The following is a 27,302-nucleotide window of genomic DNA, read 5'->3' as shown; positions in this document are numbered from 1 at the left end:
TGTAAATAGTTTACCTATGTTTCTGTTGTTCTTAGTCATAAATACCTTTCCACCTCTGAAAGTGGTTTCTATTGCATTCTCTATGCTTAATTTTAGGGTTGCCAATATTTTATTTGGAATTTCGGGCACAAATAGTACCCCCTCTATTTTTCCTATACCCTTTATATGCGTGTCTCCTATTCCTCTCACTAGGACTTTATTTTGGTTTGCTACTTTAATATAATATTTCTTTTCAGTGAAGTTGCTTAATATTTCTCTATTATGAGTTGTATGGCATGTGGCTCCTGAATCTATGAGCCAGGTGTTGAGTGAATCAGACATCAAAGTGTTATTGTTTCTTATTCCATATAGTGATCCTTTCTTATTTTCTTTAGGGTTATTTCTGTATGTTTGTCTTTCTCTAGAGTGTGGTGATTCTCTTCTCTTATATCTATAATATGGGGAAGTTCTGTCTAAAAAGTGTATTCTCCTATCCTTGTGTTTATATGAGTCACTGTATCCTATATTCTTGGGGCAGTCTCTACTCTGATGTCTTTCAGATCCACATGTGAGACATTCATGTGGGTATCTGTCTCTGGCCCTGAAATCAGTCCTTCTTTGATTTCTACCTTCTCTTTGTTGTGTATATCGCTCTCTTCTAAGTCTATCTTCAGTAATAAGCTTATTGGTAAGGTTTTCTAAAGTAATTTGCTCTATACTTAGGTTATCTATCAAGGTAATGTAGTTATCTCAGCTGTGATCTAATGAGTTAATTATAATGCTTTTCATGGTGTTGTCAGAAATGGTTTCTCCCCTTTGAATAAGGTCTGCTCTTACAGCGTTTAGATTCAAGATATGTTCACTCATGGATGTATCATGTTTTAGTTTGGCAGAATAGAATTCCCTAGAGATTTTTGTGGTGGTGGCTACATTTTTGCTATAGAACAGTCTGAATAATTTTTGATATACTTCAAATACAGTTAAATTATGCTCTGTACTGGGGAGTATACTTTGGGAAATAGAAACAATTAATATATAATATGCTTTGTGATGGAGGCAGTCTATTTCATAGGTCCAAGGCTTATTTGGTGGGTTATCAATAAAAAATAAAACATTTTCTTTCAAATATACAATCTGTAAACACTGATCCCATTCCATTAAGTTGCTTCCATCTAATTTCAATTTTATAAAGTCTGGAGGTATTGTCCCTGAGTGTAGTGAGGTGTTATTCATGTTTAGTAGCTGTCCATGGTTTAAGACCTTAGCATACTCGCAATAAGGTCTGGGGATGGTAGATGTATGTCTGTATTTACTTATCTCTATGTTGTCTTGACTTGTATCTATGTTTCCTTTTTCCTTTTCTGCAGGCTCGTTCTGGGCATGCTCAGTCTTCATTTTCTTCCAGCAGTCGGTGAGGGAGGTTCCTTTGTTTGCAGCTCCTGGGGTGATGTCCCAGACGGCCTTCTGTTGTTCTGTTTTGTTTCCAGAGGGCCTCTGGTGGCTGGAAAATGCCTGGGATGCTGCTCTGCTCGTCGTGGAGTTTCCGGAGTCGCGAGGATCGGGGGAGAAGACACTGGAGGCTTGTTGGCCATTTTCTCTGCCGCTATTGCCGATGGAGCCGGGTTGCTCTGCGAGTCGCTCTTCGGTAGGTGAGTATGATTGCCAGCGCGTCTTTCTTCGGGTGGCTAGGTCTTTGTTTAGACAGTCTGTTTCTTTTTGGCTTTTTGCTGATGGTAGTTTAGAATTTTCTATTTTATTTTCTGATAGTTCGTTTGGTATTTTTAGTTTAGTCCCGAGTGCTGCAGTCAGCACTTGTATAGCGTTGTCTATTTCTACTTCAGTAGGTTGAGCTTTGCTTTGTTTAAATAATTGTTTTTTATTTGTTTTTGGGCTCAGGTAGTCATCTTCTTGGTAGTTTTTGTTTTTCATTTCGTATTTTGAGGTTTGGGATTCTTTTAGTAATTGGTCGGGCATTTTAGAGGTATTAGGTGGGTAAGATGGCTGCCATAAAAAAGGCGGGAAGCTGTCGCCATCTTTGGTGTCATTTTTGAAGTTAGGGGTTGAGTTTCTTACCTCGTAGTTTTCTTGTTTGTTATTTTCGTTATCTGCTGCTGTTCCGTGGTCTTTTATCATGCTGCGGATTTTCACAAGCAGATTTGATTCAGTTGTAGTTGTTTCTATTAATTGTAGTATTTTTCTTTTTACTTCATCTTCTTTGTTTGGCGTTGAGAAGGGTTCTTCTGCTTCAGCTAGTGGTTGTTCGTTTTGCGTTAGCTGTTCATATTCTTGTGATTGCGTTTGTTTCTTCATGTTTTCAATTGGTGTATATATGTCAGGAGTCAGCTGGGCTGCCATTCTTTTTGTTATGTATCTGGTGGCAGGTCTTCTTTTTTCTTTTTGTGAGTCTTGCATCTTTATGTTTGGTTGGGCCTACCAAACCATCCTCTTGCTACCAATTTGTTGCTAGTTTGGTTATCCTGGTTAGGCCCATATATAAGAGACTGTAGACTTTCTTGTAATAGTAATATTTATTTCTTTTCTTCCTCAGGAACACAATTAGAGAACAGCTAATCTGGGAGGAGCGAGAACTTATATACAGAGGAGGCGGGGCTAATGGTAAGTAGTAACCAATGGTAAGTGACACAATGACATCACACAATGACATATACACAAACACACATATTTACAGGTATCAGGTTAGGTATTTTCATCTGTAACATACCTGTTTTTCAGGATGTGCTTCATAGTACTCTAAGACATTTAACACTGTTCTTATATTGTTCCTAATTTGCCTTGTAGGTAGAAAACCATTTTGGTCTGAATGTATTATTTCATTTAATATTAATTTCAATCTTTCCGCAATTATAGTAGTAAAAATTTTATAATCTGTGTTCAACAGTGAGATTAGCCTGTAATTTTTTATTTGTTTGAGGTCTATACCTTCTTTTAGAATGAGAGATATATAAGCTTCAGTCCAGGAGTCTGATAATCTGGCCTTCTCCAATATATCATTATACACTTCCAGTAGTATCATTTTGAAATCCTCATACAAACTCTTATAAACCTCCCCTGGAATTCGTCTGGCCCCGGGGTTTTATTACTTTTTTGGTTTTGCACTGCTCTTCTTAATTTTGTGGCTGTTATCTCTTTATTTAATATTTCCCTCTGCTCTTCTTTCAGTTTCGGCAAACCATTAATCTTTAAGTATTGTTTTATGTTCTCGTTTATTTCTTCTTTTTTATATAGCACCTCAAAGTAATTCTGAGATTTTTTTTCTTTTTTTCCATTTGTAATGTAACTCTCCATTTTCATCCTGTAATTCCTGAACCAATCTTTTTTTCCCTATCCTTTTTTAATTTATAGTCTAGACACCTCCCGGGCTTGTTTGCATGTTCAAAAAAAAATTTGTTTTGCCGCTTTCAATTCCCTTGCCCTTTCCTCTTATATATATTTAGTTTATGTTTAGCCAGAATCATTTTCCCTTTAATTTTTTTCATCCTGGGGCTCCCTTTGTAATTTAGATTCTAATTTTTTAATCTCCTCCTGCAGTGTATTTTGAGTGTATCCAACTCAGCTTGGATTGTCAGAGGCATTTAAAAGGAAAAAAAGGTTTTTTTTCTTTTAAAAGCCTTTAACGATCCCAGCTGACCTGCACGATCATCAGAGGCTCTTTTTTGTACTTTTAAAAGCATTTTTTGGCCGAAGAGGTTGTAGAAAAAATGCTTTTAAAAGTAAAAAAAAAAAGCCTCTGATGATTGTGTGGCTCAGCTAGGCATGGGGGTGGGGGTAGGGAGTTTTGCTACTGGTTCTCCAAACCATCTGCCTCCATCGCTACCGGATCGGGCGATCTGGTTCGAACTGGCAGCATTTCACTCCTGGGCAGGGGTATCCAACTTTGGCAGCTTTAATATTTGTGGATTTCAACTCCCAGAGTTCCTCAGCCAGCTTTGCTTTGCTGGCTGAGGAACTCTGGGAGTTGAAGTCCACAAGTCTAAAAGTTGCCAAGGTTGGAGACCTCTGCCCTAGACCACTTTAGGAGCAAAATGGTGGGTTCTGCTGGCATTTAAGGAGGAAAGGGAAAGAGAGAGAAAAGAGAGATAAAGAAAGAGAGAGAGAGAGAGAGGAAAGAAAGAAAGAAAGAAAGAAAGAAAGAAAGAAAGAAAGAAAGAAAGAAAGAAAGAAAGAAAGAAAGAGGGAGGGAGGGAGGGAGGGAGGGAGGGAGGGAGAGAGAGAGAGAAAGAAGAGGAAGGAAGGACCACAAACCCTGGCACTAGATGTGGCTTCAGAAGAAGCTTTGAAACAGGATAGCAATCTAGGGTTGGAAGGGACCTTGGAGGCCATCTAGCCCAACCCACTGCTCCAGGAGAAAACCTTATACCGTCTACATTGTTTTGGTGCCTCTAACAGAGAGGAAAATTGCCAGAAAGGAAAAGGAGTTTACTAGGACAAGGCTGCCATGCAGAGGAAGGCAGAAATAGTCCTTGACTTATGACCACAATTGAGCCCAAAATTTTGGTTGCTAAGCAAGAGCGTTGTTAAGTGAGTTTCAACACATTTTACTTAATCGATGAACTCTCCTGGCTCCAATAGTCATGTGCAAGCTAGGTAGGGAAGAATATCTGAAGGTGTGTGTAATGTTCTAAATGTATAGAAGTTATAGTTAAATGTGTGGCAGAAAGTGGATTCTGGGTGTGTTTTTCCAAATGTAGTAAGTGAGGTTGAATGTGTATAGTTTTAAAAGAGCTCTCTCTGTGTGTACATACACATACAGTATATATAGTAGATAATGTATCTTTTTGTGTGCCTATATACACTCTATACTATGTAATATGTATGTATACATATGGCATATATACATAGATTAAATAGTATATTTTGGATGTTCAGTAGTAGTAAATAAATAGACAAGGAAATTGTATCTCGTTGAAGCCTTTGAGGTGAGCAGAGGCCAGGCACCATAACCCTAACCCTTGACATGAATGTCAAGTTGGCCATGCCCACCCAGTCACATGACCACCAAACCACGCCCACCCAATCACATGACCACCAAGCCACGCCCACCCAGTCACATGACCACCAAGCCACATCTAGTCACATGACCACCAAGCCACGCCCACCAAACAAGCCACACCCACCAAACAAGCCAGGCCCACAGAACCGGTAGTAAAAAAATTTGGAACCCACCCGTGGTTTGTTCCAAGGTTGTGACTATCAGAAATCAAGTGCAATTTAGGCCTCTAGAACTACACATTGGCATTAGGGATTTCTGCTGCCTTATGATTTCCATCTGCACTCCAATACTGCTACAGGGCTTAATTGATCTTGGCATCCTGGCAATTTCATAGAATCATCCACTGCATGGCAATATGCCATCCTGTATGCTACTATGTAAACTCTACTCGTCTTATACATGCTATGCGTGGATGACTATCGATGCCATTGGAGATAATTAATTTCTACAATTTCTTTCACTAGTCTTCACCTTCAGGAGTTCCTGGAATTGTATTTAGGAGTTTAGGAATTTTTCAGTAGGTTGTTATGGACCAAATTGACTGCCATGTATGTCACTTTAAACAAAGAAATAAATATGTCAATGTCTGTGCTTGGAAGAAGCAATTCACTGTATTATACTATTGGAAATCTTGTTTATCTACTTTCCATTAGTACACGAAAATGTTTCTCCTGCATCCCACAGCAAGATAGGTGGCAAATAAATTTAACAAATAACAATCAAACGAACAAACAAATCTTTCTAAGAGACTTTCCAACATAGCAGTCTTAGCTCCACATCTGAGATCACATTTAATGTGGCTAAGGATCTGGACAATGGGAGGTCTTTCTTATTTATTTGTTTGTTTAATACATTTATTTGTTTAACAATTTGTTAAATTGTTTACCGTCCATCTCACCTTGGGGGCAGCTCTTAGATGGGCTGTTAATTGGTGGCAATCCCCCTACCTCTATCAATCACATGAGAACACAAGTCTGCAAGTCTTATTCATTTTTGCCCTTTTGCCTAAATTCAGACAACCTGATTTATCCGAAGAATCCTAATTCAGGCTCTCTCGGCTTGTTTCTGCTTGCAACTTCCAGAGCATATCTTCAGAGTTCCTTCCATCTTTTCCCTCTCAGTAATTTCTTCTCTCTTCTGGAGCTTTGTTTTCTATTCTCTTCCTTACTTACAACACAGATTTGAAAGGGCCTCAAAATCAGAACTGAAAAGGATCTATGGAAAATAGTAGTGTAATGGCATGGTTCATGTAGTTGAGGGGCTTGGTCATTAATATATTGTAATGAAACTGTTACTAGTGAGATTCATATTCAGTGAAGAAAGTTCACTGGGTGACTTTGATTAATCACCCTTTATTCACCAAAAGCTTACTGCATAGGGTGCAGTAAAAATCATTAGAGGGAGTGCTACTTCAGTAAAGCCTGTCACAGGTTGGGATGTTGAAGGTGCTCTCCCTATGTGAAATGTGGGGTTGTGGGGCAGGAAGAGCCAGGAGCCAATGATTTTCTTTATATCTCCACTCTCCATACCTGTGGAACAGATTCCCCTGGATATCTAGGTGGGGCTTCCCCTGCTGGTTTTTAAGAAGGTGGTCCAAATGGGCTGAAAAGTTGGAATTTTAGTAGGTAAACGTTGTCAGATTATTTATCTATTGTATAACTAGAGACGCTGAAATGGGTTGATGAATTTATTTATGTACTTTTTTGTGTTTGATACTGTAGCCAATGGGAATTTCTTTAGATTGCAATGGTATAGAAATATGAGTGGATGAAATAATTTTCTTGTCTGTTTGACAGAGAAGTGAAGAACAATGGCTTCACCAGAGAAAAAAGAAAATATTAAAATATTATTTCAGCATCAACATTCATTTATGGTTACAAAGGTAGGGTGAAAACAGTAAATATGGCATTACAATGTACAACTTTATTTCTTCAGAGTCTTATGGATATGAAAACAACTCCAAATCATGCAGCTTATGCTCCACTAAAACTATTTTACTTAAAGTACAAAAGCCTTTGCTGAACTTTCTGAATCAGTTTTTTCATTCTCATCAAAAGAATATCATTCTTTTTTCTCATTCTGCTTTGGAAAGCTTTTTGTTTATTATTTATTTATTATTTTATTAGAGCAGTTTATAAGGCTACCCAATTTGCAGTCGATCAATCAGAAATCAGATTGGAACATAACAAATAAAGAGATTATGTTACATTTATTATAAAATCTCACAGTACTATACCACATATTGTGTTTTAAAATTTGATGGTAAAAACTTTAATTTTAGGCAATAGCTTTTCTATTTTTTTGAACAAAAGAAATGTGTTCAGAACCTGCAATAAACATTTTTCCTCTATCTTTTCTTTTTGGTGACCCACTACACCACTAGATTTAGTCCATAAAAACTCAGTTACGATTTTTTTAAAAAGAAACATAGCTGCTAGATGAAAAAAGATGCTGCACATGCCCTTTTACTGATTGCTCAACACCCACAAGTAAAGCTGGTTGCCATAAATTATGGTTCCTAGAACATATCAGGGACTGAATGATTAGGGAGCAATGGGCACCCATGGATGAAAGGTATGTCAAATCTAATCAGCACTCAGTAATTCAATTATTAATCAAATAGAGCAATGGTGTCTTCTGACCACAATTCTGTCAGTAGCTTCTATCACAACAGATCTTGTAGCTCTCTTTAGGGATTACTTGTGAGGAATTTTAAGAGGTCAAAGAATTGAGCTGTTTATTCCCTCTACTCTCTGCATTCACCTGGGAAGTCAAAAGGAATGGTGTCCTAATATTTTCTTGAACATGAATGCAGTTCTCCGTGTGATCTGGCACTAAAAAAAATACAGGTAATCCTTGAGTTATGAATGTAATGGAGCTTGACAATTACATTTGTAACCCGAGAATTCTTTGGAGTGAATCACATCAAATGAACATGATCACTCCCTGCTTTCGCCCACACATTTGCTAATCGACATGCAGGTCGTTAAGTGTACAAGAGGTATTTCAGGATGGGAAGGCCATGGAGGTCCTAGCGATGGAACAGGCCACATGCTTCAGACCAGCAAGGCCTCCCCCTCATGCTCCCTCTCTGGGGTCCACACAATTGCTCCCACCCCATCCTGCTGCACTGGGTCACTTACTTTGTGAAGATCTAATGATCTGTCTCTTCTCCAACCTCTTTGTTGTGGTTTCTTTGCCCGCTTGCAGTCTCGGCACAAAAAACGTTTGCAAACCAACAAGACTTTGGAACAGCAAAATTGCATTGTTTCAAGCCTCCCATCGTGTGATGACTGGGAGCACGGCACAGAGCTAACACAAGCAGCTGGCAGTTCAAACCGCCCCTTTATTGCTCCAAATTTCCCCAAATGCTCCCACATTTCTGGCAAATCCCAGAAAAAAGATGACAAACCCCCACACATACCTCAAGCAACCTTTGGCTACAAATATTCCAGCCCAGAGCTGTGTACACTAAGGCTGCATAGCAATAAATCCAGCAGGGCAAATCAAGGAGTTCAGGAAGCAAAGGATCCAGGTAATTAGTCCAGAAAGCCAGAAAGAATGCAAGTACTCTTGGAAAGTTCAAACATTGGCACTCAACACTTCAGGGACTCAGAGTTTGTTCCTGACAATGCCCACAGCATCTCCTTTTAAGCCTCATTCCCCAGGTGTGCCTTGTGAAGATGGGCAGGGCACTCTTCTCCTGAGTAGCCTGTTCAATCTGTGCTGTTCTTGCCTTTTCTCCACTCTCTGTGCTCTTGGATCAGGAGGGGTAGTCTGACTGGTCTTGCCTTTCCCCATTTTCCTTTGCAGCCAGTGAACCGCCCCTCAATCTCTGTTGGCTCAGTTCGAGCTCATCTTCCCCCACAGGTTCAGGCTCCAATGGGGCCATGACACATCAGCTTGCAAATGCTTTTTGTGCCAAGACTGGAAGCTTCTGGGGGCTGTGGTGTGGGATCATGGCCCCAAGAAGATTTTGCTGCAAAAAGCTATTGATCTCGCGTGATCTTGCACTACAGTACTTTAGGCTTCTGTTCTGTATGAATGGAGCCCTGGACAAGATCTGCAGCCAAAAGCTTTGCAAATGAAGGGAAGACCTGGAAATCAGTAGCATGAGATCTTGCATTACTGATCTTGTGTGATCTCATACTACTTTAGGCCTCTGTTCTCCGTGAGTGCACTGAAGCAGGCAAAGGAACTGATGGCTCACTAGATCGTTGCAAGATAAGTGAGTCTGCAGAGGCCCAGTTCCTGTGAAGGCCCAGCCCGGGGGGGGGGGGGGGAATAAGCAGGGCAAACATTGCAGTGCCTCTGTGGTCACTCATAAGTGTAAACAACTACCATAGTGCTGCAACATTCATAACTTTGGGACTGTGTCGTAAATATTTTGTGAGGGTGGGTTTATGACGTAACTTTGGTCACTAACTATGGTAACCTGAGGATTACCTGTATCCCAAATTACATAGAAGCTGCACTTATGTTCAAGAGAGTCAGACTTCCTCTTGCAGACCTCCTAGATGAACAAGCGGACATTACGAAGGGACAGGACTGGAGAAAGGCATGCATTCTCTATCCTGAAGAGGGCTTCTAGCTAACTAAAAACACATCTAATTAAAACAGTCTCCCTTCCTTTGTAAATGTTTTATAATTATTGACTTTCACTCATCCTTGTTCATAAGCTATTCAGATAGTTTGGAGGAGACAAAATTAAATAATTAAAGGAAGATCATCCTTTCCCAAACTTTCTTCTGTTGGTACATCTCTCCATTTCTTTTCAGATAATATTTACTTCCTGTGAATTTGGAATATTTGACTTGCTGAGAGAGTCAGGTAAATCTCTCTCCTCAGCGATTATTGCTGAACGTTTAAACACCAGTCTCACTGGAATGGAGATGCTGCTGAATTGTTGCGTGACTTTAAATCTTCTGAAAATGGAACGAAAGGACGACAAAGGTAACTATGTTGGAATCAAAAGTGTCCCAAATTTTTTTAAAACTATTACATATTAATCTATCCCACAGATGACAAATCCTTTGGGGTTGATGTGTCACACGCCCACTCCCAAACAAAAGAGAAAAAATTCTCTCTCCCCACCTCTCGGCTGTCAATCTATGTCACTCTAAAGAGCAGCACTAGATGTCAGCCCCAAGGCTGGGCCTGAAATTGAGGCCCAGGCCAAGAGCTCAACTTCAGCCCTTAGCCTCATTGCTACTCAAAATTCTGTTCCCCCGGATGCGCAAGCCTGATGCTTCTTATCCTCAGGCTTACTTTCCAGCAGTATTTTTTGTTTTGTTTTTTGCAGACAGGCTGCTGCGGGTTGCACGGGGCCTTCATTTGTAAGCAGCTTTGGTCACTGCATGTGCATGGTCTGTTCAACCTCCAAACACCACAGAAAATCACACACATGTGGTTTACTATAACCAGTCTATACCATTCAATTCATATCGATACTATGCCGAACTGTATTTCAAGCACTTTATTTCCTCCAATGGTTATTTTGGATAGAAGTTTTGGGTTAGTTTTTTTCAGCCTTCATTAATTTATTCTAAATGTGCTTCATTGTTTCTACATAGCGATTTGGTTTTGTCCACAAATTTATTCTGTTATATGTAGTTACAAGTCCCAATAATCCATTTGTACTAGTTAAGAATGACTTGGCCTTTATGATGTCCTATTATTGTTTTTTAAAAGTGTGGTACTTTAAGATATTTTTGAGATTTTATGATAGAAAGCATGATTGAAGTCATTTGAAACATTTTGGGTGTTTGATTACATGCCATAAATCATTGAAGACCACAAACATAGATTTTCTTCAGGGAGAAAATCTGCAAATTTTCCAATGCCCATTACCCATTGCCACTGTAACTGAGTCCATCCATCTTGCTGCTGATCATCTTCTCTTTCCTTCCACCTTTCCCAGCATTACAGTCTTCTAATAATGTGTCCAAAGTAGTAAAATTTAAGCCTGATCACTCGATCTTTAAGTGAAAATTCTGGGTTGGTTTGTTCAACGAACAATTTGTTTTCTTGGCTGTCTATAATATTCTCAGATGTATTCGCCAACACCAACATTCAGAAGCATTAACAATCATGTTTAATAACCCATTGTATTTGTTTTTATTCAAAATATAAGAAATAGTATATTGAGTAATATAGTTTTAAATTTTCTTTTTTGTGTTAGCAATAATCTTAATACTCCTTTCTGTTTCCCTTCATTTTAAGGTCTTTATGAAAATACAGAATTTGCCAATCTCTACCTGGCAAAATCAAGTCCAAAGTCTCAATATTATACCCTGAAGTTTTTCTCTGATATTGTCTACCCAGGAATGAAATATTTGCCTGACACAGTGAGGTAGGAAGATTAATTAGTTTTTTAAAATAAATATCACACAAAAGCATATAGATAAAAACAATTTGCTTTTTTTCAAAATCAATTTTTTCTCTCCCCATGCTACTTAATGTGTCATTGTCATATTTTATTCACTTAGTTGTTACAATATATAGAGACATCATTGTCATTCAGCATAAGTATACTATGTCTTTTCTATTGTTCTTTGCAAATTAAAGAAATCCATCTTTAGGAAATGAAACAATGAAACTCCTCTCATCATTCATCTCCACCTCAGTCTTCATGTTCTTCTAGTTTTTGCATTCCTTTAAAAAGAATTGTCCAATTACTTTAATCATATTCGAACACAACCACAAAATAGCATTTTTCATTATCCTGCATTCTCAAGATTACTTTTAAAAGATTTAAGACTTTTAAGACTTAAGACATAAACTGAAATAAATAAAAAGGAGGTTAAGAGAACATGAAAATGCAATAAAATTTCCAAGTAAAAAGAATGAAGAAATAAAATTATTTGTAAGTACCCATGCATATTTGCTAAAATATTAACTTATTCATTTATTCATGTGTTATACTATTGCTTATCCTTCAATTCAGTGTTGCTAAAATATTAACTTATTCATTTATTATCCGGGTGCGTTTCAAGGTTTTGGTTACCATCTTTAAAGCGCTCCATGGCTTAGGACCTGGGTACTTGCGGGACCGCCTACTACCACCAATAGCCTCCCACCGGCCGGTACGCTCCCATAGAGAGGGGCTCCTCTGGGTGCCGTCAGCCAAACAATGCCGACTGGCGGCCCCCAGGGGGAGAGCCTTCTCTGTGGGGGCACCTACTATCTGGAACGAGCTCCCCCCAGAGATACGGAGGATCCCGGATCTGCGCACCTTCCGCTGCGCTTTAAAGACCTTACTATTTCACCAGGCGGGCCTGGCCTAATTTTCTCCCTCTTTTATAAAAGATTTTTAATTTTTTAAATATCTTTTAGTATTTTATACATTCAGTTTTAAATTGGTTTTAAAAGTTTGGGGTTTTAAATTTGTCGGGGCCAAAATTATTTAATTTGATTTTATTCTACTTTTAAATTTTGTATGTATGTGTTTTATTGTTTGGCTGTGCACCGCCCTGAGTCCTTCGGGAGTAGGGCAGTATAGAAATCAAAAAAATAAATAAAAATAAATAAATAAAATTCATATGTTATACTATTGCTTATACTTCAATTCATTGTTGCAACTATATATATATATATATATATATATATATATATATATATATATATATATATATATATATATATGATATTTTTGTTATCAGGGTTTTTTCCTATGTAGAAAAAGTTGTTAAATGGCCATGGTGGGATGAAATCTCCAATCATCACTTTCAGGCCTGTCAGACATTTTGTGTTGTTTATTCTGAGACTTATGGGAGACTGGGATAGCACTATTTCGGTTTTTTTGAACCTCTTCAACCAGCCACACCCATATTTTATGACTCCTCCCTGTAAAGGTCAAATATTTATACTTATTAATTCATAGGTTTAAATGTATGATATTTTTGTAATCAGGGTTTTTTCCTATGTAGATAAAGTTGTTAAATGGCCATGGTGGGATGAAATCTCCAATCATCACTTTCCCAGTCTCCCATAAGTCTCATCCCACCATGGCCATTTAACAACTTTATCTACATAGGAAAAAAACCCTGATTACAAAAATATCATACATTTAAACCTATGAATTAATAAGTATAAATATATATATATATATATTAGTTGTTTACTGTAAAAAAGTCAATCATACAAAGAAAGAAACAGACAGAAGTAGGGATGTGATTATTAGGATTGATCCAATTTGTTATGTCCTTATAAGGACACCCGCCAGGGATTGACTAATCCACCGGTGAGAAATTCAAAATGCTGTCTCTGGGCAGTGCGACTTGCTGGGAGCACTTAAAAGGAGAGCTCCGGCAGCGCAGCCGCCAGTCTTGTTCTCACTCAATAAAAGTGCTGAATGGACCACGCTGGTCGTGTCTTCTTTTCCTGTGCCTGATCTAACACTGGCGACGAAGGATTCAAAGAACCGCAGCAACAAACCTCATGGCACACCGCCACCAAACTAAGAGCTGAACACGAGCTGAAGTCATGAAGACAAAGCCACCGAAGCCATGGCAACATCACAAGCCGCACTCGTCTTGCTAGCTGCCTTCAATCCCGGGAAGGAGAAATGGAGGTCCTACATGGTCCGGTTTCGCCAGTTCCTGAGGGGGAACAACTACCAGGACCTCAACGATGACCAAAAGAGAGCCCTGTTCCTGGCTCACTGCGGGTCCGAAGTGCTGGAGATGGCCATCGACCTCGTGGCACCAAGGGACATTGAGGAAATGTCTTGGGCAGATCTCCAAGAAGTGCTACAAGAGCACTATGCACCAATGGGGACTCCAATCGCAAACTGCTTCACATTCCATCAGAGGAACCAGCAGGACGGTGAGTCCATCAAAGATTTTGTGGCAGCCCTACGCCAAATCGCAGCAAATTGCGAATTTGATAACGTGGACAATGCCATCAGAGACAGAATCGTATTCGGCATGGAGGACGTGTCTCTACAAAAGAAGTTCCTGAGCCGAAAGAGAATACCGCTAAAAGAAGTCATCGAGGAAGCCACGGCTGCGGAGACTTCGGAAAAAGCGGCAGCCGCAATGATAAAGGCTAAAGCGGTCCATAAAATCCAGAAGACTCCCCAAAGTTCCACTGATGACTCCACCGCTGCATCCGAGTCCGATGAAGAAATGGCCGTCAACAAGGGCTCCAGACCCCCAAGGTGGGAAACCGCACAAAATGGCGACTAGGGAGAGCACTGCGGCAGCTGCAGAGGCAACCATGCAAGGGCCACTTGCCGATGGAGAGATGCCACCTGCAGACGCTGCCTAAAGAGGGGGCACATCGCAGAGGCCTGCAGAGCTGCAGACCCGGCCCCAGAACCGCCCAACACCGGAACTGCGAAATCCGGAAATATTACCAAAGATCATCCAAACGGTCCTCTTTCCAATCCAGATGCGGTGAAGATGAATTCTCCAGGAGCGGGGCAGTCCATCAGACGACCATCGCTCACACCAATGACGACAGCGCCACCAAATTCCATGTGACCGTCCACGTGGAAGGGACGCCATGTTCAATGGATATAGACTCGGGATCGATCTACTCCATAATGGACTGGCACCAGCTGAAGCGACTGAAACCCGGCTTCAGCAAGAAGGACCTGAAACCCCTGCGATCAAGGCTCGTGGATTTTGGAGGAAATCCCATTGGAGTCCTAGGAAGAACCTCTCTTCAAATCTCCTATCACAAGTTCCATGGCAACCTGCCCATCACCATCGTGGAGCACAGCCACCCGAACCTGCTAGGAGTGGAGTGGTTCAAGCCATTAGGGCTCTCAATAGTAGGGATTCATCAAATCCGACAGGACGAGCTTGACAACATCATTGAAGAGTTCAAGGAAGTCTTCGATGGTAAGCTGGGGAAATTTGTGGGAAAACCCATCTCATTCAATTTAGATAAAACAATCACACCAATTAGACTCAAGCCTCGCGGGGTTCCATTCGCCTTGTGGCCCAAGGTAGATGCACAGCTGGACAAATTAATCGCCCAGGGTGTATTGGAACCGATCGATCATGCAACATGGGAGACTCCCATTGTGACCCCAATGAAGCATGATGGATCGTGCGCATCTGCGCTGACTATAAATGTTCAATAAATAAGGCATTGCAGCAGAGCACATACCCGGTTCCAGTGGTGCAACATCTGTTGCATTCACTTGGGAGCGGGTCAATATTCGCAAAACTGGACCTGGTCCAGGCTTACCAGCAAAAAAACCCACCTCTGTTCCTTGCACTCTGTAGAGTTGGCAGGAACCTATGAGTATACATGTTTTCTGCATAGGAGAAGCCATCTTAGGGGAAACCTGATGTGCGAGAAGGAGAAGGATATCTCTTCACTGTAGTTATAGTGCAAGGGGGTGTCCCAAGTGTGGATAGCTTTTCTCCCTGCCAGGCAGAACTCTATGGCATTCATGATTTCTACGATGTCCTGGTTGCATCTCTCTGCTTTTCATCATTCACTTGTTTGTACATTAGAGATAGACCATATACATATAAAATAAAATATAAAATAAAATAAAATAAAATAAAATAAAATAATAAAATAAAATAAAATAAAATAAAATAAAATAAAATAAAATAAAATAAAATAAAATAAAATAAAATAAAATAAAATATATTTTACTGATAAAGAAATAAAGGGAGACTGGTATAGATCTATTTCAAGCTTCTTAGCTCTCATCAGCCAGCCTTACCCTTACTTGGATTCAAACCTGGGCTGCCTGCATGCTAGGCAGTTATATTAACCACTGAGCCACAGGTTCTCCTCCCTTCATCAGCCTGAGCCAGGGGAAAGATTAAGTGTTTTACCGAGACACCTGGTCTACTCCAACATGTGGGAGAGAGCATTCTGCTCTCTCCCACATGTTGGAGGGCTCCCACATGTTGGAGGGCTTGAGGGCTCCTGGGTTGGTATTAATTACATTTCTTAATGCTTAATAAACATCGTGTTGTCTGGGTATTTAATTTGCTTAACAATAGAGATTCCATTCTTACTCTCCACCCTTTTTTTCCAACCACTGGTAAAATAAGTTCCATGTTTGATAGTATTCTGTGTCTTCTTTCTCTTTGATTTTCAATGTAAGTCTATCCATTTCTGCACAGTCTAGTATCTTCTTAATTATCTCTTTATCTTGCAATGTTTCTTCATCTTTCCAATATTGTGCGAAGATAATCTTTTTGTTGTTGTTAGTTGCAAAGTCGTGTCCGACCCATCGTGACCCCATGGACAATGTTCCTCCAGGCCTTCCTGTCCTCTACCATCCTCTGGAGTCCATTTAAACTCACACCTACTGCTTCAGTGACTCCATCCAGCCACCTTGTTTTTTGTTGTCCCCTTCTTCTTTTGCCCTCAATCTTTCCCAGCATTAGGCTCTTCTCTAGTGAGTCCTTCCTTCTCATTAGGTGGCCAAAGTATTTGAGTTTCGAAGATAATCCTAGCCGCTGTTAAAACATGTAATACTAAATACATACTTTTCTTATCAAATTTTTCCAATATCATCCCTAATAAAAACAGTTCAGGTTTAAAATCTACGTGTTTCCCTATTATCTTTTCTAGCCATGTATTTTTGCCCAAAACTTTTTTTTGTTTTAGCACAAGTCCACCACATACAGTATGATAAAATGTGCCCATCTTTTGATTACATTTCCAACATTTGCTAGACATATTTTTAAACATTTTAGCTAACCTAGCAGGTGGTAAATGCCATCTATAAAACATTTTATATAAATTTTCTTTACAAGAAGTTGCCATTGTTAATCTATAGTTCCTTTCCCATAAATTTTGCCATTCTCTAATTCTATGCTATAGCCAAAGTTTTTCCCCCATTGTACCATTGTCTTTTATTCGTTCATCCTCCATTATTAAATTTAGCAAACAGTTATAGACTTTCTCAATTAATTTTTCATCAGAGTTCAACACTGTTTTATCAAAAGGTGTTTGTCCTTTATAAAAGCCATATTTTTTTCATAACTATATCATCTAGATTGTATTTGCAATTGAGGCCACCATGATAGTATAATATCCTGTTCTTCAGCTCTTGCTTCAATTTTAATGTCCCTTCAGTGTCCAATATGTCTTTGTATGTCACGATTTTTTCAAGCTTCACCAGATTTGGGAATGTAAAGGCTTCCATCGCTGAGAGCCATTTTGGAATTTTCAAGTATATTTATTTTTTCCCATATCGATATTGGTGAGTTTCTTATATAGTGATTTTGAAAGTATCCATGAATTTTATTTTTCTCATACCATAGGAAGGCATGCCATCCTAATTGTAAATCATGTCCTTCTAAGTTAAGGTGACCAGATGTCCCGCTTTTGGCGGGACAGTCCCGCTTTTTAGCAATTTGTCCCGCGGCGTTTCAAAAAAGTCCCGATTTTTCATTCTGCCTCCTGAGTCCCGCTGCCTCTTGAGCCCCAGCTGATAGCTAGAAGAAAAAAAAACTGTTTAAACTCTTGCCCAGGGCTTCAAAGGGCCGCCCTACAGGCAATCAGTGTAAAGAGTTCCTGAAGCAGTTTTTTTTCCCCCTAGCTAAGCTGCAGAAACGAAACCGAAACCAGGATCTTTGGTGCAACGTGACAAAATGAGGCAGAGAGAGATTTATTTTTATTTTTATTTTTCCTCCCCAAAAAAGGTAGGTGAAAAACTGCAAACAATGGGAAATTTAGGAGGAGAGTTCAAGATTTTAAAACACAAAAGAAAAAACAGCTGTATTTAACTAGGGAATTGTAATAATTGAGATACTATTAATTGTATATTGTGTTGAAAGCAGAAATGGTTAAATTGTGGTTCAGAGGAATATATGGGGGAAATTATTTGGTTTATTATTATTGGTAAATATAATTAATTGATTTGTAAGAAATTGGATTGCATGGAAATAATTGGAATATTCATGTTCATATTGATTAATATACAAAAAAGGTAGTTATATAACTAATTGATTTATATTAAAATGTTGAATTTGTATTAAACAACTGTATTACATAATTACATAATTAAACAATGTGAGGATGGATATAAAAATAGATGACAATGGGAAGGGGTATAATATAGAATAGAAGGGAAAAATTGAATTTGATTAAGATTAGAGATGAGGATGAAGGGTAATATTGGTTTTTTTAAAAAAATAGATGTGGAATAAATATGGCAAAAAGGAAATATAGAAATTGTAAATTTAATTGAAGTGACTAAACACTGTTTAAATTTGTGAACCGGCCAAATACTCTGTTCAAAGAAAATAAATTGTATGTTTGTATGTGTGTTTCTAATTACTGCTATTTATTCATATTTGTTCTCTTTTATTCTTTAAAGTTTAACCATTCATTCTTTATCTTAATATCTTTATATTTGTTTGGGGTTGGCTTTCTTCCCTTTCATCTTTTTTATTGTACAGCAATCTTTCTCCTCAAACCTACCACCTCTCTCTTTTCTTTCCTTCTTACTTTCTCTTCCCCCCTCTTCTTCTCCTCCCTACTTCCTCTTCCTTTCTCCTTCTCCTCCTCTCTTCCTCCCCCTCTTACCCTCACTCCTACTCTAATTTCCCTTCCCTTCCTTCATCCCTCTCTATTGCTGTATCCTTTTGTGCATATGGACTACTCAGAGGGCTGAAAAAGTTATTTTTGACTGGTCCTCGCACTTTTGACCAGTCCTCGAACTTACGACTGTCTTCACATTTTACGTTTTTTGCCCTATCTTATCACCATGGTGAAGAGAAGCAGTTGTGAAATGAGTGACATGGTTGTTAAGGATGCTGCATGGGCATAAATGTGAGGATGGTCATAAGTGTGAGGACCAGTCAAAAGTGCGAGGACCTGTCAGAAATGACTTTTTTCAGCCCTCTGGTTAGTCCTTTTGTGCATATGGACTACTCAGAGGGCTGAAAAAGTTATTTTTGACTGGTCCTCGCACTTTTGACCAGTCCTCGAACTTACGACTGTCCTCACATTTTACATTTTTGCCCTATCTTGTCATCATGGTGAAGAGAAGCAGTTGTGAAATGAGTGACATGGTTGTTAAGAATGCTGCATGGGCATAAATGTGAGGATGGTCATAAGTGTGAGGACCAGTCAAAAGTGTGAGGACCTGTCAGAAATGACTTTCCAGCCCTCTGAGTAGTCCCTATATACATAGCCATGGCCACCCGGTCACATGACCAGCTAGCCACGCCCACCCAGTCACATGGCCTCCAAGCCACACCCACACAATAAGCCACGCCCACAATGGTGTCCCTCTTACCAATGTTAAAATCTGTTCACCTTACCCTATACACATAGCCATGGCCACCCGGTCACATGACCAGCTAGCCACGCCCACAAAATAAGACACGCCCACAATGTCCCTCTTTACCAATGTTAAAATCTGGTCACCTTATTCTAAGTATAAGTATCTTGCTTAACAATTGTCTTGTTTAGCTACTACTCGAAGTGAGAGTCAGGAAAGACAAATAGTGGGAGAAGCTGTAATCTGCAAAAGATAGTGTAAAATGGGATGGAGAATTAAATCTGGTATCAGGACTCGATTGTATCCACCAATTGACTTGGGAAGATGCCTGATATGAGAGAAATAATGTTAAAAGAAAGAAAAATAAAACTGTTGCAGAATATTTACTTGATGTCATTTCCCCCCCAAAAAGTGACTGATTTTTTTTTTTTTTTGCATGGAAAAAGTGTTCTATATTGTATGAAGCAAGAAACCTTTTCTCTCCAACTTGCTTTACATGGAGCAATTTGGCATCTGTGTATTTTAATTCATGATATAATCTGTACCATATCTAGGTACGCTAGGACTTCTCACTGTATTTCCCCTTTTATGAAATGTAGAACATCATCTGTCTTGCTTTCCTTACCCTGAATTTCTTTGGATTAAGAGCACTATATACAAGCTGCATTTTTTTCCAGTGAAGGAAATGACAGGATGAAGAAGAGCATCCCAACACGTTCATCTACTGAAAAACTTAATTTAGAACTTGAAGAAATTGTCCACGGCTTGTTTTTTAGGGGGGGGGGGTGTTCTCTTTGAATAGGGAATGCACATGGCAGCTAGACTAGGAGGAGCCATCCTGCATCTTCTCAGTCAAAGAAAGTGCAAGGTAGCTGACAATATGGAAAGGAAGGGAGAAGATTGTGGGAGTGGGCAGAGCTTTGGTGGGGGGATAAGGATACACCTGTAATTACTTCATGGCTACCTTAGGATACTGTATAAATCATACCCAGCATGCAAAGGTACCTTGCTTATAAAGTGGCCTTACTCTATATAATTGAATGCCACTCTAATTAAAATTATGTCATTTACATTATTGATCTTAGTAATCAAGTAGTTATGCTGTTGTAATTGTAATATAATCACATCCGAAGTGTATATTATTATTGGTTAATCTTTAGTGAGATTCACAGCCTTTGAGGCTGGTTAATAGCTCAGCAGCTCGAGTCCTAACCAAGGACCTAGGAACTGTTAAGGTATTGTCGGAGGATGTAAGCTGTTCCAAGTAAGGTAGTTTTTTATAGAGTCAAAATGTTCAAGTCCGGCAAATTTAGAATTTCTAAATAGCGGGGTAGCCCTTTGGGTATTGCTCCAAGGGCTCCAATTACAATCGGGACAACACACAATTTCTTTTTCCACAGTCGCTCAACTTCAATTTGCAAGTCCCGGTACTTTGTGATTTTTTTCTTGCTGCTTATCTTCAATCCATGCATCACCAGGTATTGCAATGTCAATGAATCATACTTTTTTCTTTTCAATTATTGTTAAAGTCCCACAAGATCTTGAGTTTCTCCTTCTCTAAAACTTTCTCAACCTGATGTTCCCAGTGGTTTTTGCTGTACTCAAATCCAAACTTCTGGCACAATTTCCAGTGAATGATCTTAGCAACACAATCATGGTGTTGTAGGTAGTCAGTTTGTGAAATTTTGCTGCACCCACTGATCAGGTGGTCGACTGTCTCATCTTTCTCATTGCAGAGGCGGCATTTGCTGTTGGTGATAACATGTTGAATTTTTGCCTTCATGCAGTTTGTAGCTAGGGCTTGTTCTTGAGCTGCCAAAATAAAGCTTTCTGTTTCTTTCTTCAGTACTCCTGATCTTAACCAGTTCCAAGTTAGTTTCTGGTCAGCTTTGCCTTCAATACTTTTCAAGTATTGACCATGCAGAGCTTTGCTTTTCCAATTTTTAGCTCGCTGCTCAATTACTTCTTTCTTATATTCTGCTTTTGTTTTAGTTGTCTTTAAAAGGCCTCCTTTATTTACTTCCTTAATCATTGGTTCTTCACTTTTCTGGATGTAATCATTCAAGCTGCATTTTTCTCCTTCCACAGTCTGCTTTACTTGTAGGAGTCCTCGACCACCCTCTGCTCTTGGTAAATATAATCGGTCAACATCACTTTTAGGGTGCAAGGCATGATTCATTGTCATAAACTTCCCTGTTTTTCTGTCCAAATTGTCTAACTCCATCTGGGTCCAGTCAATTATTCCTGCAGAGTATCTAATCACAGGTACAGCCCAGGTATTTATGGCTTTTATGATCTTTCCTCCACTCAATTTGAACATTAATATCTTACGAATTCGCCGAATGTACTTGGCTGAAGTTAATTCCTTGACTTTATTATGCATTAAGTCAGAGGCTTCTAAAATCCCCAAGTACTGTATTATTATTATTATTATTATTATTATTATTATTATTATTATTATTATTATTATTATTATTTATTGGCTGAGATTCACAGCCTTTGAGGCTGGTTAATAGCTCAGCAGCTCGAGTCCTAACCAAGGACCTAGGAACTGTTAAGGTATCGTCGGAGGATGTAAGCTGTTCCGAGTAAGGTGGTTTTTTGTAGAGTCAAAATGTTCAAGTCCGGCAAATTTAGAATTTCTAAATAGCGGGGTAGCCCTTTGGGTATTGCTCCGAGGGCTCCAATTACAATCGGGGCAACAGACGATTTCTTTTTCCACAGTCGCTCAACTTCAATTTGTAAGTCCCGGTACTTTGTGATTTTTTCTTGCTGCTTATCTTCAATTCGTGCATCACCAGGTATTGCAATGTCAATGAACCATACTTTTTTCTTTTCAACTATTGTTATGTCAGGTGTGTTGTGGACCAAGTGCCTGTCAGTCTAAATCCTAAAGTCCCACAAGATCTTGAGTTTCTCATTCTCTAAAACTTTCTCAACATGATGTTCCCAGTGGTTTTTGCTGTACTCAAATCCAAACTTCTGGCACAATTTCCAGTGAATGATTTTAGCAACACGGTCATGGCGTTGTAGGTAGTCAGTTTGTCTCTTCTTTTTCATTGCAGAGGCGGCATTTGCTGTTGGTGGTAACATGTTGAATTTTTGCCTTCATACAGTTTGTAGCTAGGGCTTGTTCTTGAGCTGCCAAAATAAAGCTTTCTGTTTCTTTTTTCAGTACTCCTGATCTTAACCAGTTCCAAGTTAGTTTCTGGTCAGCTTTGCCTTCAATACTTTTCAAGTATTGGCCATGCAGAGCTTTGTGTTTCCAATTTTCAGCTCGCTGCTCAGTTACTTCTTTCTTATATTCTGCTTTTGTTTTAGTTGTCTTTAAAAGGCCTCCTTTATTTACTTCCTTAATCATTGGTTCTTCACTTTTCTGGATGTAATCATTCAAGCTGCATTTTTCTTCTTCCACAGTCTGCTTTACTTGTAGGAGTCCTCGACCACCCTCTGCTCTTGGTAAATATAATCGGTCAACATCACTTTTAGGGTGCAAGGCATGATTCATTGTCATAAGCTTCCTTGTTTTTCTGTCCAAATTGTCTAACTCCATCTGGGTCCAGTCAATTATTCCTGCAGAGTATCTAATCACAGGTATAGCCCAGGTATTTATGGCTTTTATGATGTTTCCTCCACTCAATTTGGACATTAATATCTTACGAATTCGTCGAATGTACTTGGCTGAAGTTAATTCCTTGACTTTATTATGCATTAAGTCAGAGGCTTCTAAAATTCCCAAGTACTTGTAGCCTTCTTCTGATTTTACTGCCTTTATCATTTCTTCATTCTCTAGTTCTATTCCATCCTCTTCTATGATCTTGCCTGCTTTGGTTGCTATTGTTGCACATTTGTCAATTCCAAACTGCATACCAATGTCTTGGCTGAATTCTTTTGTGTTTTCAATTAATAAATTCAGTTCAGCTTTTGTTTTACCAAACAGCTTCAAATCATCCATGTACATCAAATGCGAGATTTTCAGTCCTTTCTTTGCAAGTTCGTATCCACAGTTCATCTTCTTCAAAATGATTGTCAGTGGTAGCATTGAGAGTATAAAAAGTAGGGGTGAAAGGGAATCGCCCTGGAAAATGCCTCGTTTAATTTCAACTTCACCCAGTTCTTCTTCATTAGCCATAAGTTTTGTTTTCCAGAGGTTCATTGAAGATTCCATGAATTTTTGTATGTTGCTGTTGATGCCTAATATTTCCAGGCATTTCTTGATCCAGCTATGGGGAACTGAATCAAATGCTTTCTTATAGTCTATCCAAGCCATGAACAGGTTGGTTCGTCTTTTCTTTGAGTTCTTTAGGATTAGCTTGTCGATCAGCAATTGATCTTTTGTTCCTCTTGAGTTTTTGCAGCATCCTTTCTGTTCTACAGGAAGCAAGTTATTTCTTTCCAGGTATCCATAGATTTGGTTTGCAATGATACCAGTAAGAAGCTTGTATGTTGTTGGCAAGCAGGTGATTGGCCTATAGTTTCCAGGGTCCTTTCCTTTTTCTTTATCTTTTTGGATCAAAAATGTCCTTCCAGTTGTCATCCATCCATCATTTTCAGGTGTTTTTAGGATCTGGTTCATCTGGGTTGCCAATCTTTTGTGCAGACTTGTAAGTGCCTTTAACCAGAAGCCATGCAGCTCATCCGGTCCAGGTGCACTCCAGTTCTTCACTTTTCTTGACTGTCTTTGCACCATTGCTTTTGTTATTTTCACGTCTTCCATTTTATGCATTTTAATAGAGTCCTCAACCTGTTTGATCCATTTTGCATTTCTGTTGTGCTTCTTGTTGTTTTCCCACAAATTCTTCCAGAATTTCAGAGCTTTCTCTTTATCAGGCTTTTCATTTGTTGTTACTCCATTTCCATTTTCTAAATTCTTATAAAACTGGTGCTGATTTGCTCTGAACTGTGAGTTTTCCTTGAACTGAGTTACTCGGTTTTCATACCTTTTAATCTTTTCAGTGATGGCAACAACCCTCTGCTTCAGCTCTTCAATTACTATTGAAATCTCCTTATTCCTTAGATCGTATCTTGCTTCCAGGCTGCTTTTGACCTGCTTGTTCTTTAGCTGACCTTGCCTTAGGTTCTTCAAGTTGCTCAAATCTCCACGTACTTTTTTGATCTTCAATTCTAACCGAATTTTCCACTTAGGCTTCCCCTTCTTGCCTCTTTGGTTCTTTTGTATTTTCAACCCCAGTTCTTTGGTGGTTATGACAGCTGCTGCATACATCAGTTGGTTAGTTTTGGCTAATGTAGTGGTTCGAATAGTTTGCACAGCCTCATTGACCTTTTTTAGTACATTTCTCAATTCTTTCCGGTTCACTTGGTTCAGCTTTGGCAAACGTGTTCTTTCATCATCTTCCATTTGGTGCTTTATTTTTCCAGCTAATTGAGCACTATCTGTTGGTGTTTGTTCTTTAGTGCTTCCTTGTTCTTTATCTTCATCCATTTCAGTATCTTCATTCCCTTTCTTCCTCAATTTGCTTTTGAGTCTGGAAATCATTCTTGATGTTACTCCTCTTTGTTGTTGTACTCAGACCATTAATTGCTTTCTCTTCTATTGCTATTAATTCTTCTGTAGTGAAAAATTTGTGGTTTAGGATTACACGTCGTTGGTCCATTAACCTTTGTTTACTGGTGTCACAGTCCGTATGGTTCATCTTCCAAATCTGATACATTCTTTTTTGAAATCCATGTTTTGCTGGTTCAGACTGATAGTAAGCTTTCATAATAGAGGTGTTTTCTTCCCTGGTCCAGATTTTTCACTTTTTGGGTTTTTCTTCCAGTAGCTTGTCAGTTCCATGCCCTGGTTGCCTAGCAGAGGGAGTTGAGCCCTGTAACTCATTTTGCATAGAATGCCCAGGAGCCATAGCATCCAACAGAACCCTTGTTAATCCGGGCGACGGTTCAGCCGGCATAAATTTCATTTTTTCTGTATTCACCATATTTGAATGGGTTGTGGAGCAGATTTTGTCTGGCCCTTCACCTAAGGTCTGTCTGATATGGTTGCACCTGTTCAGCATAGCCCTTAGGATCACTAGAGCACGCAAGCCCCTCCACCACGACAAGGTAGAGCTCCTCGGAGGGGTTATTATTATTATTATTATTATTATTATTATTATTATTATTATTCCTAAACTATATATTATATATTAACTATATCTTGACAGGTGGTGGAGTATTAATTGTGGAACCAACATTAGATAAAGACAAGACTCTACCTTTTCCTATTGCCATGTACTCCCTCATACTGCTGCTTAAAACTGAAGGAAAAGTACGGACCCCATCAGAGTATCATTCATTCCTCAGCACAGCTGGCTTCAAAGATATACAGCTAAAGAAAGGAAATCTATTTGATGTCATTTTGGCCAGAAAATAATGTTGCTAAAGTTGCTTCATGCCTGCCAAGTGTTGAAAGAAAATTATTTCAATGTACTGTACAGTATCTCCTGACTTTGATTATACAGTGATATGACTGAATAATCTCACCTTGCCTGAAGTTATCAAAGTACAATTGGAGATCCCTGTCTTAGATGATATATCTGGAGGGTCATATATATCTATATATCTCTATCTCTATCTCTATCTCTATCTCTCTATCTCTCTATCTATCATCTATCTATCTATTTATATATATATTAAGTATATACTTAACAAAGTTTTGTTAGAATTTGGATTTGGAAAAAAAACAGCAAAAAAAAAAAGGCTACGCACTCTATTATTATCTTAATTTGCAAGTTTTTAGAGACAGCTAAAACTGAATTTATGGTCTAAATGCTGATTAAAACTATTTGTGTCTAACCGTGAAATACCATAATAAGAATAAAAAAATAAGTCAATTTATATTGTACCACAAAGAATGTGTGAATGTGAATTATTTTTTTCAAAACAAGTTTCAAGATTGTTTTAGTGCCTTTAAATTAAAACAAAGTAAAGCATGGTGTTGGTACACAAAAGAATAATAACCACTCTTTTGTAATCCCTCTGGATCTTCCAGAGAAGATGCTGCTAATGGAAAGGAGCTTCAGTAACCAACGAAAGTACTTCTAAAGTAAATATCCTTTTTATCCATATCAGCACCTGACATTGGATCTTGATTTCATGTCACTTTGTCTTTTGCTTCTTGTTCAGGTTAGGGTCTGATATCTGCAGCTCCTTTGAAAAAATATTAAAAGGTGACAGGACAGTTTGAATCTTGGTGTAACCGAAAGAAATGAGAATGGAGTATGCTAGCTCCACTGTGTCCTTTCAATGGGTTTCTGACAAATTGAAGGGTCATGATACAGCATTTTTTCTTTTCCTCTATAACTCTCTTAATCTACACTCAATAATAACCTCTCTCTCAGTAAAATTTCCTTAGGAATCTATGGCCTTCAAACTGGAGAATTTACTGTATTGACTACTGGCTGGGCATTGGTGCAAATATAAATAACATCCCCATTTCTTTCCTTTCATTTTCTGATCAAGCATTGCTCAGGCCATAGGAAAGTCCTTGGGCTAGATCAAGGAAAAGTTTTAACAATTTGTGATTCACCAAGTTCAATTGGGGTTCATTCTGTCTGTTGGGGATAAGATCTGGTCACCAACTCAGCCCTGGAGAATTCAGCAACCATCCCCAAAATGGGACATTCATCGGCAATGTACCCATCTCACATCCACCTCATACCCCATTAGTCAGTCAGAAACATCAGTTCTAGGACCCTAGAAGTGAAATAGCCAGAGACTGGGAAATGAATGAATGAATAAATGAATGAATGAATGAATGAATGAATAGAATAGAATAGAATAGAATAGAATAGAATAGAATAGAATAGAATAGAATAGAATAGAATAGAATAGAATTCTTTATTGGCCAAGTGTGATTGGACACACAAGGAATTTGTCTTTGGTGCATATGCTCTCAGTGTACATAAAAAGACAAGACACATTCGTCAAGAATCATAAGGTACAACACTTAATGATAGTCAGGGTACAAATAAGCAATTAAATCATACTAGGAAACAATCAATATTAAAAAGAATATGAAACAAAACATAATTGATAGAGGATAAAATGCCAGGCAATTGCTAGAAGGAAGCCATTAAAGTTAACTTGTAAAATATA

At 38.8% G+C, this 27,302-nt stretch overlaps 1 protein-coding gene and 1 pseudogene across 1 annotated transcript; one reads left to right on the top strand and one right to left on the bottom strand.

The window, feature by feature from the left end:
- Positions 1–27,302, bottom strand: part of LOC139316733 (acetylserotonin O-methyltransferase-like) — a 170,005-nt pseudogene that overhangs the window by 94,974 nt on the left and 47,729 nt on the right.
- LOC139317259 (acetylserotonin O-methyltransferase-like) lies at positions 6,801–25,451 on the top strand. Its single transcript, XM_070944280.1, has 4 exons — positions 6,801–6,872; positions 9,769–9,943; positions 11,213–11,342; positions 25,370–25,451. Exons 1-4 carry the CDS (start codon positions 6,801–6,803, stop codon positions 25,404–25,406), a joined length of 414 nt encoding a protein of 137 aa, XP_070800381.1. The 3' UTR covers positions 25,407–25,451.

This window comes from Pituophis catenifer, unplaced genomic scaffold (genome assembly GCF_029215685.1).
Source record: "Pituophis catenifer annectens isolate HBS135680 unplaced genomic scaffold, rPitCat1.0.hap2 SCAF_4, whole genome shotgun sequence".
NCBI lineage: Eukaryota > Metazoa > Chordata > Lepidosauria > Squamata > Colubridae > Pituophis > Pituophis catenifer.
Note: the sequence above shows the minus strand (reverse complement) of the source record. Positions and strands in the feature narration are given on the sequence as shown.

What these genes read in the sequence shown, in the direction of transcription:
- LOC139317259 (XM_070944280.1), top strand. Translation starts at nt 6,801, where the DNA reads ATGGCTTCACCAGAGAAAAAAGAAAATATTAAAATATTATTTCAGCAT. An exon ending in ATTCATTTATGGTTACAAAG is followed by an intron (nt 6,873 to 9,768) that starts GTAGGGTGAAAA and finishes ATTTCTTTTCAG; the next exon opens with ATAATATTTACTTCCTGTGA. An exon ending in TATTTGCCTGACACAGTGAG is followed by an intron (nt 11,343 to 25,369) that starts GTAGGAAGATTA and finishes ATATCTTGACAG; the next exon opens with GTGGTGGAGTATTAATTGTG.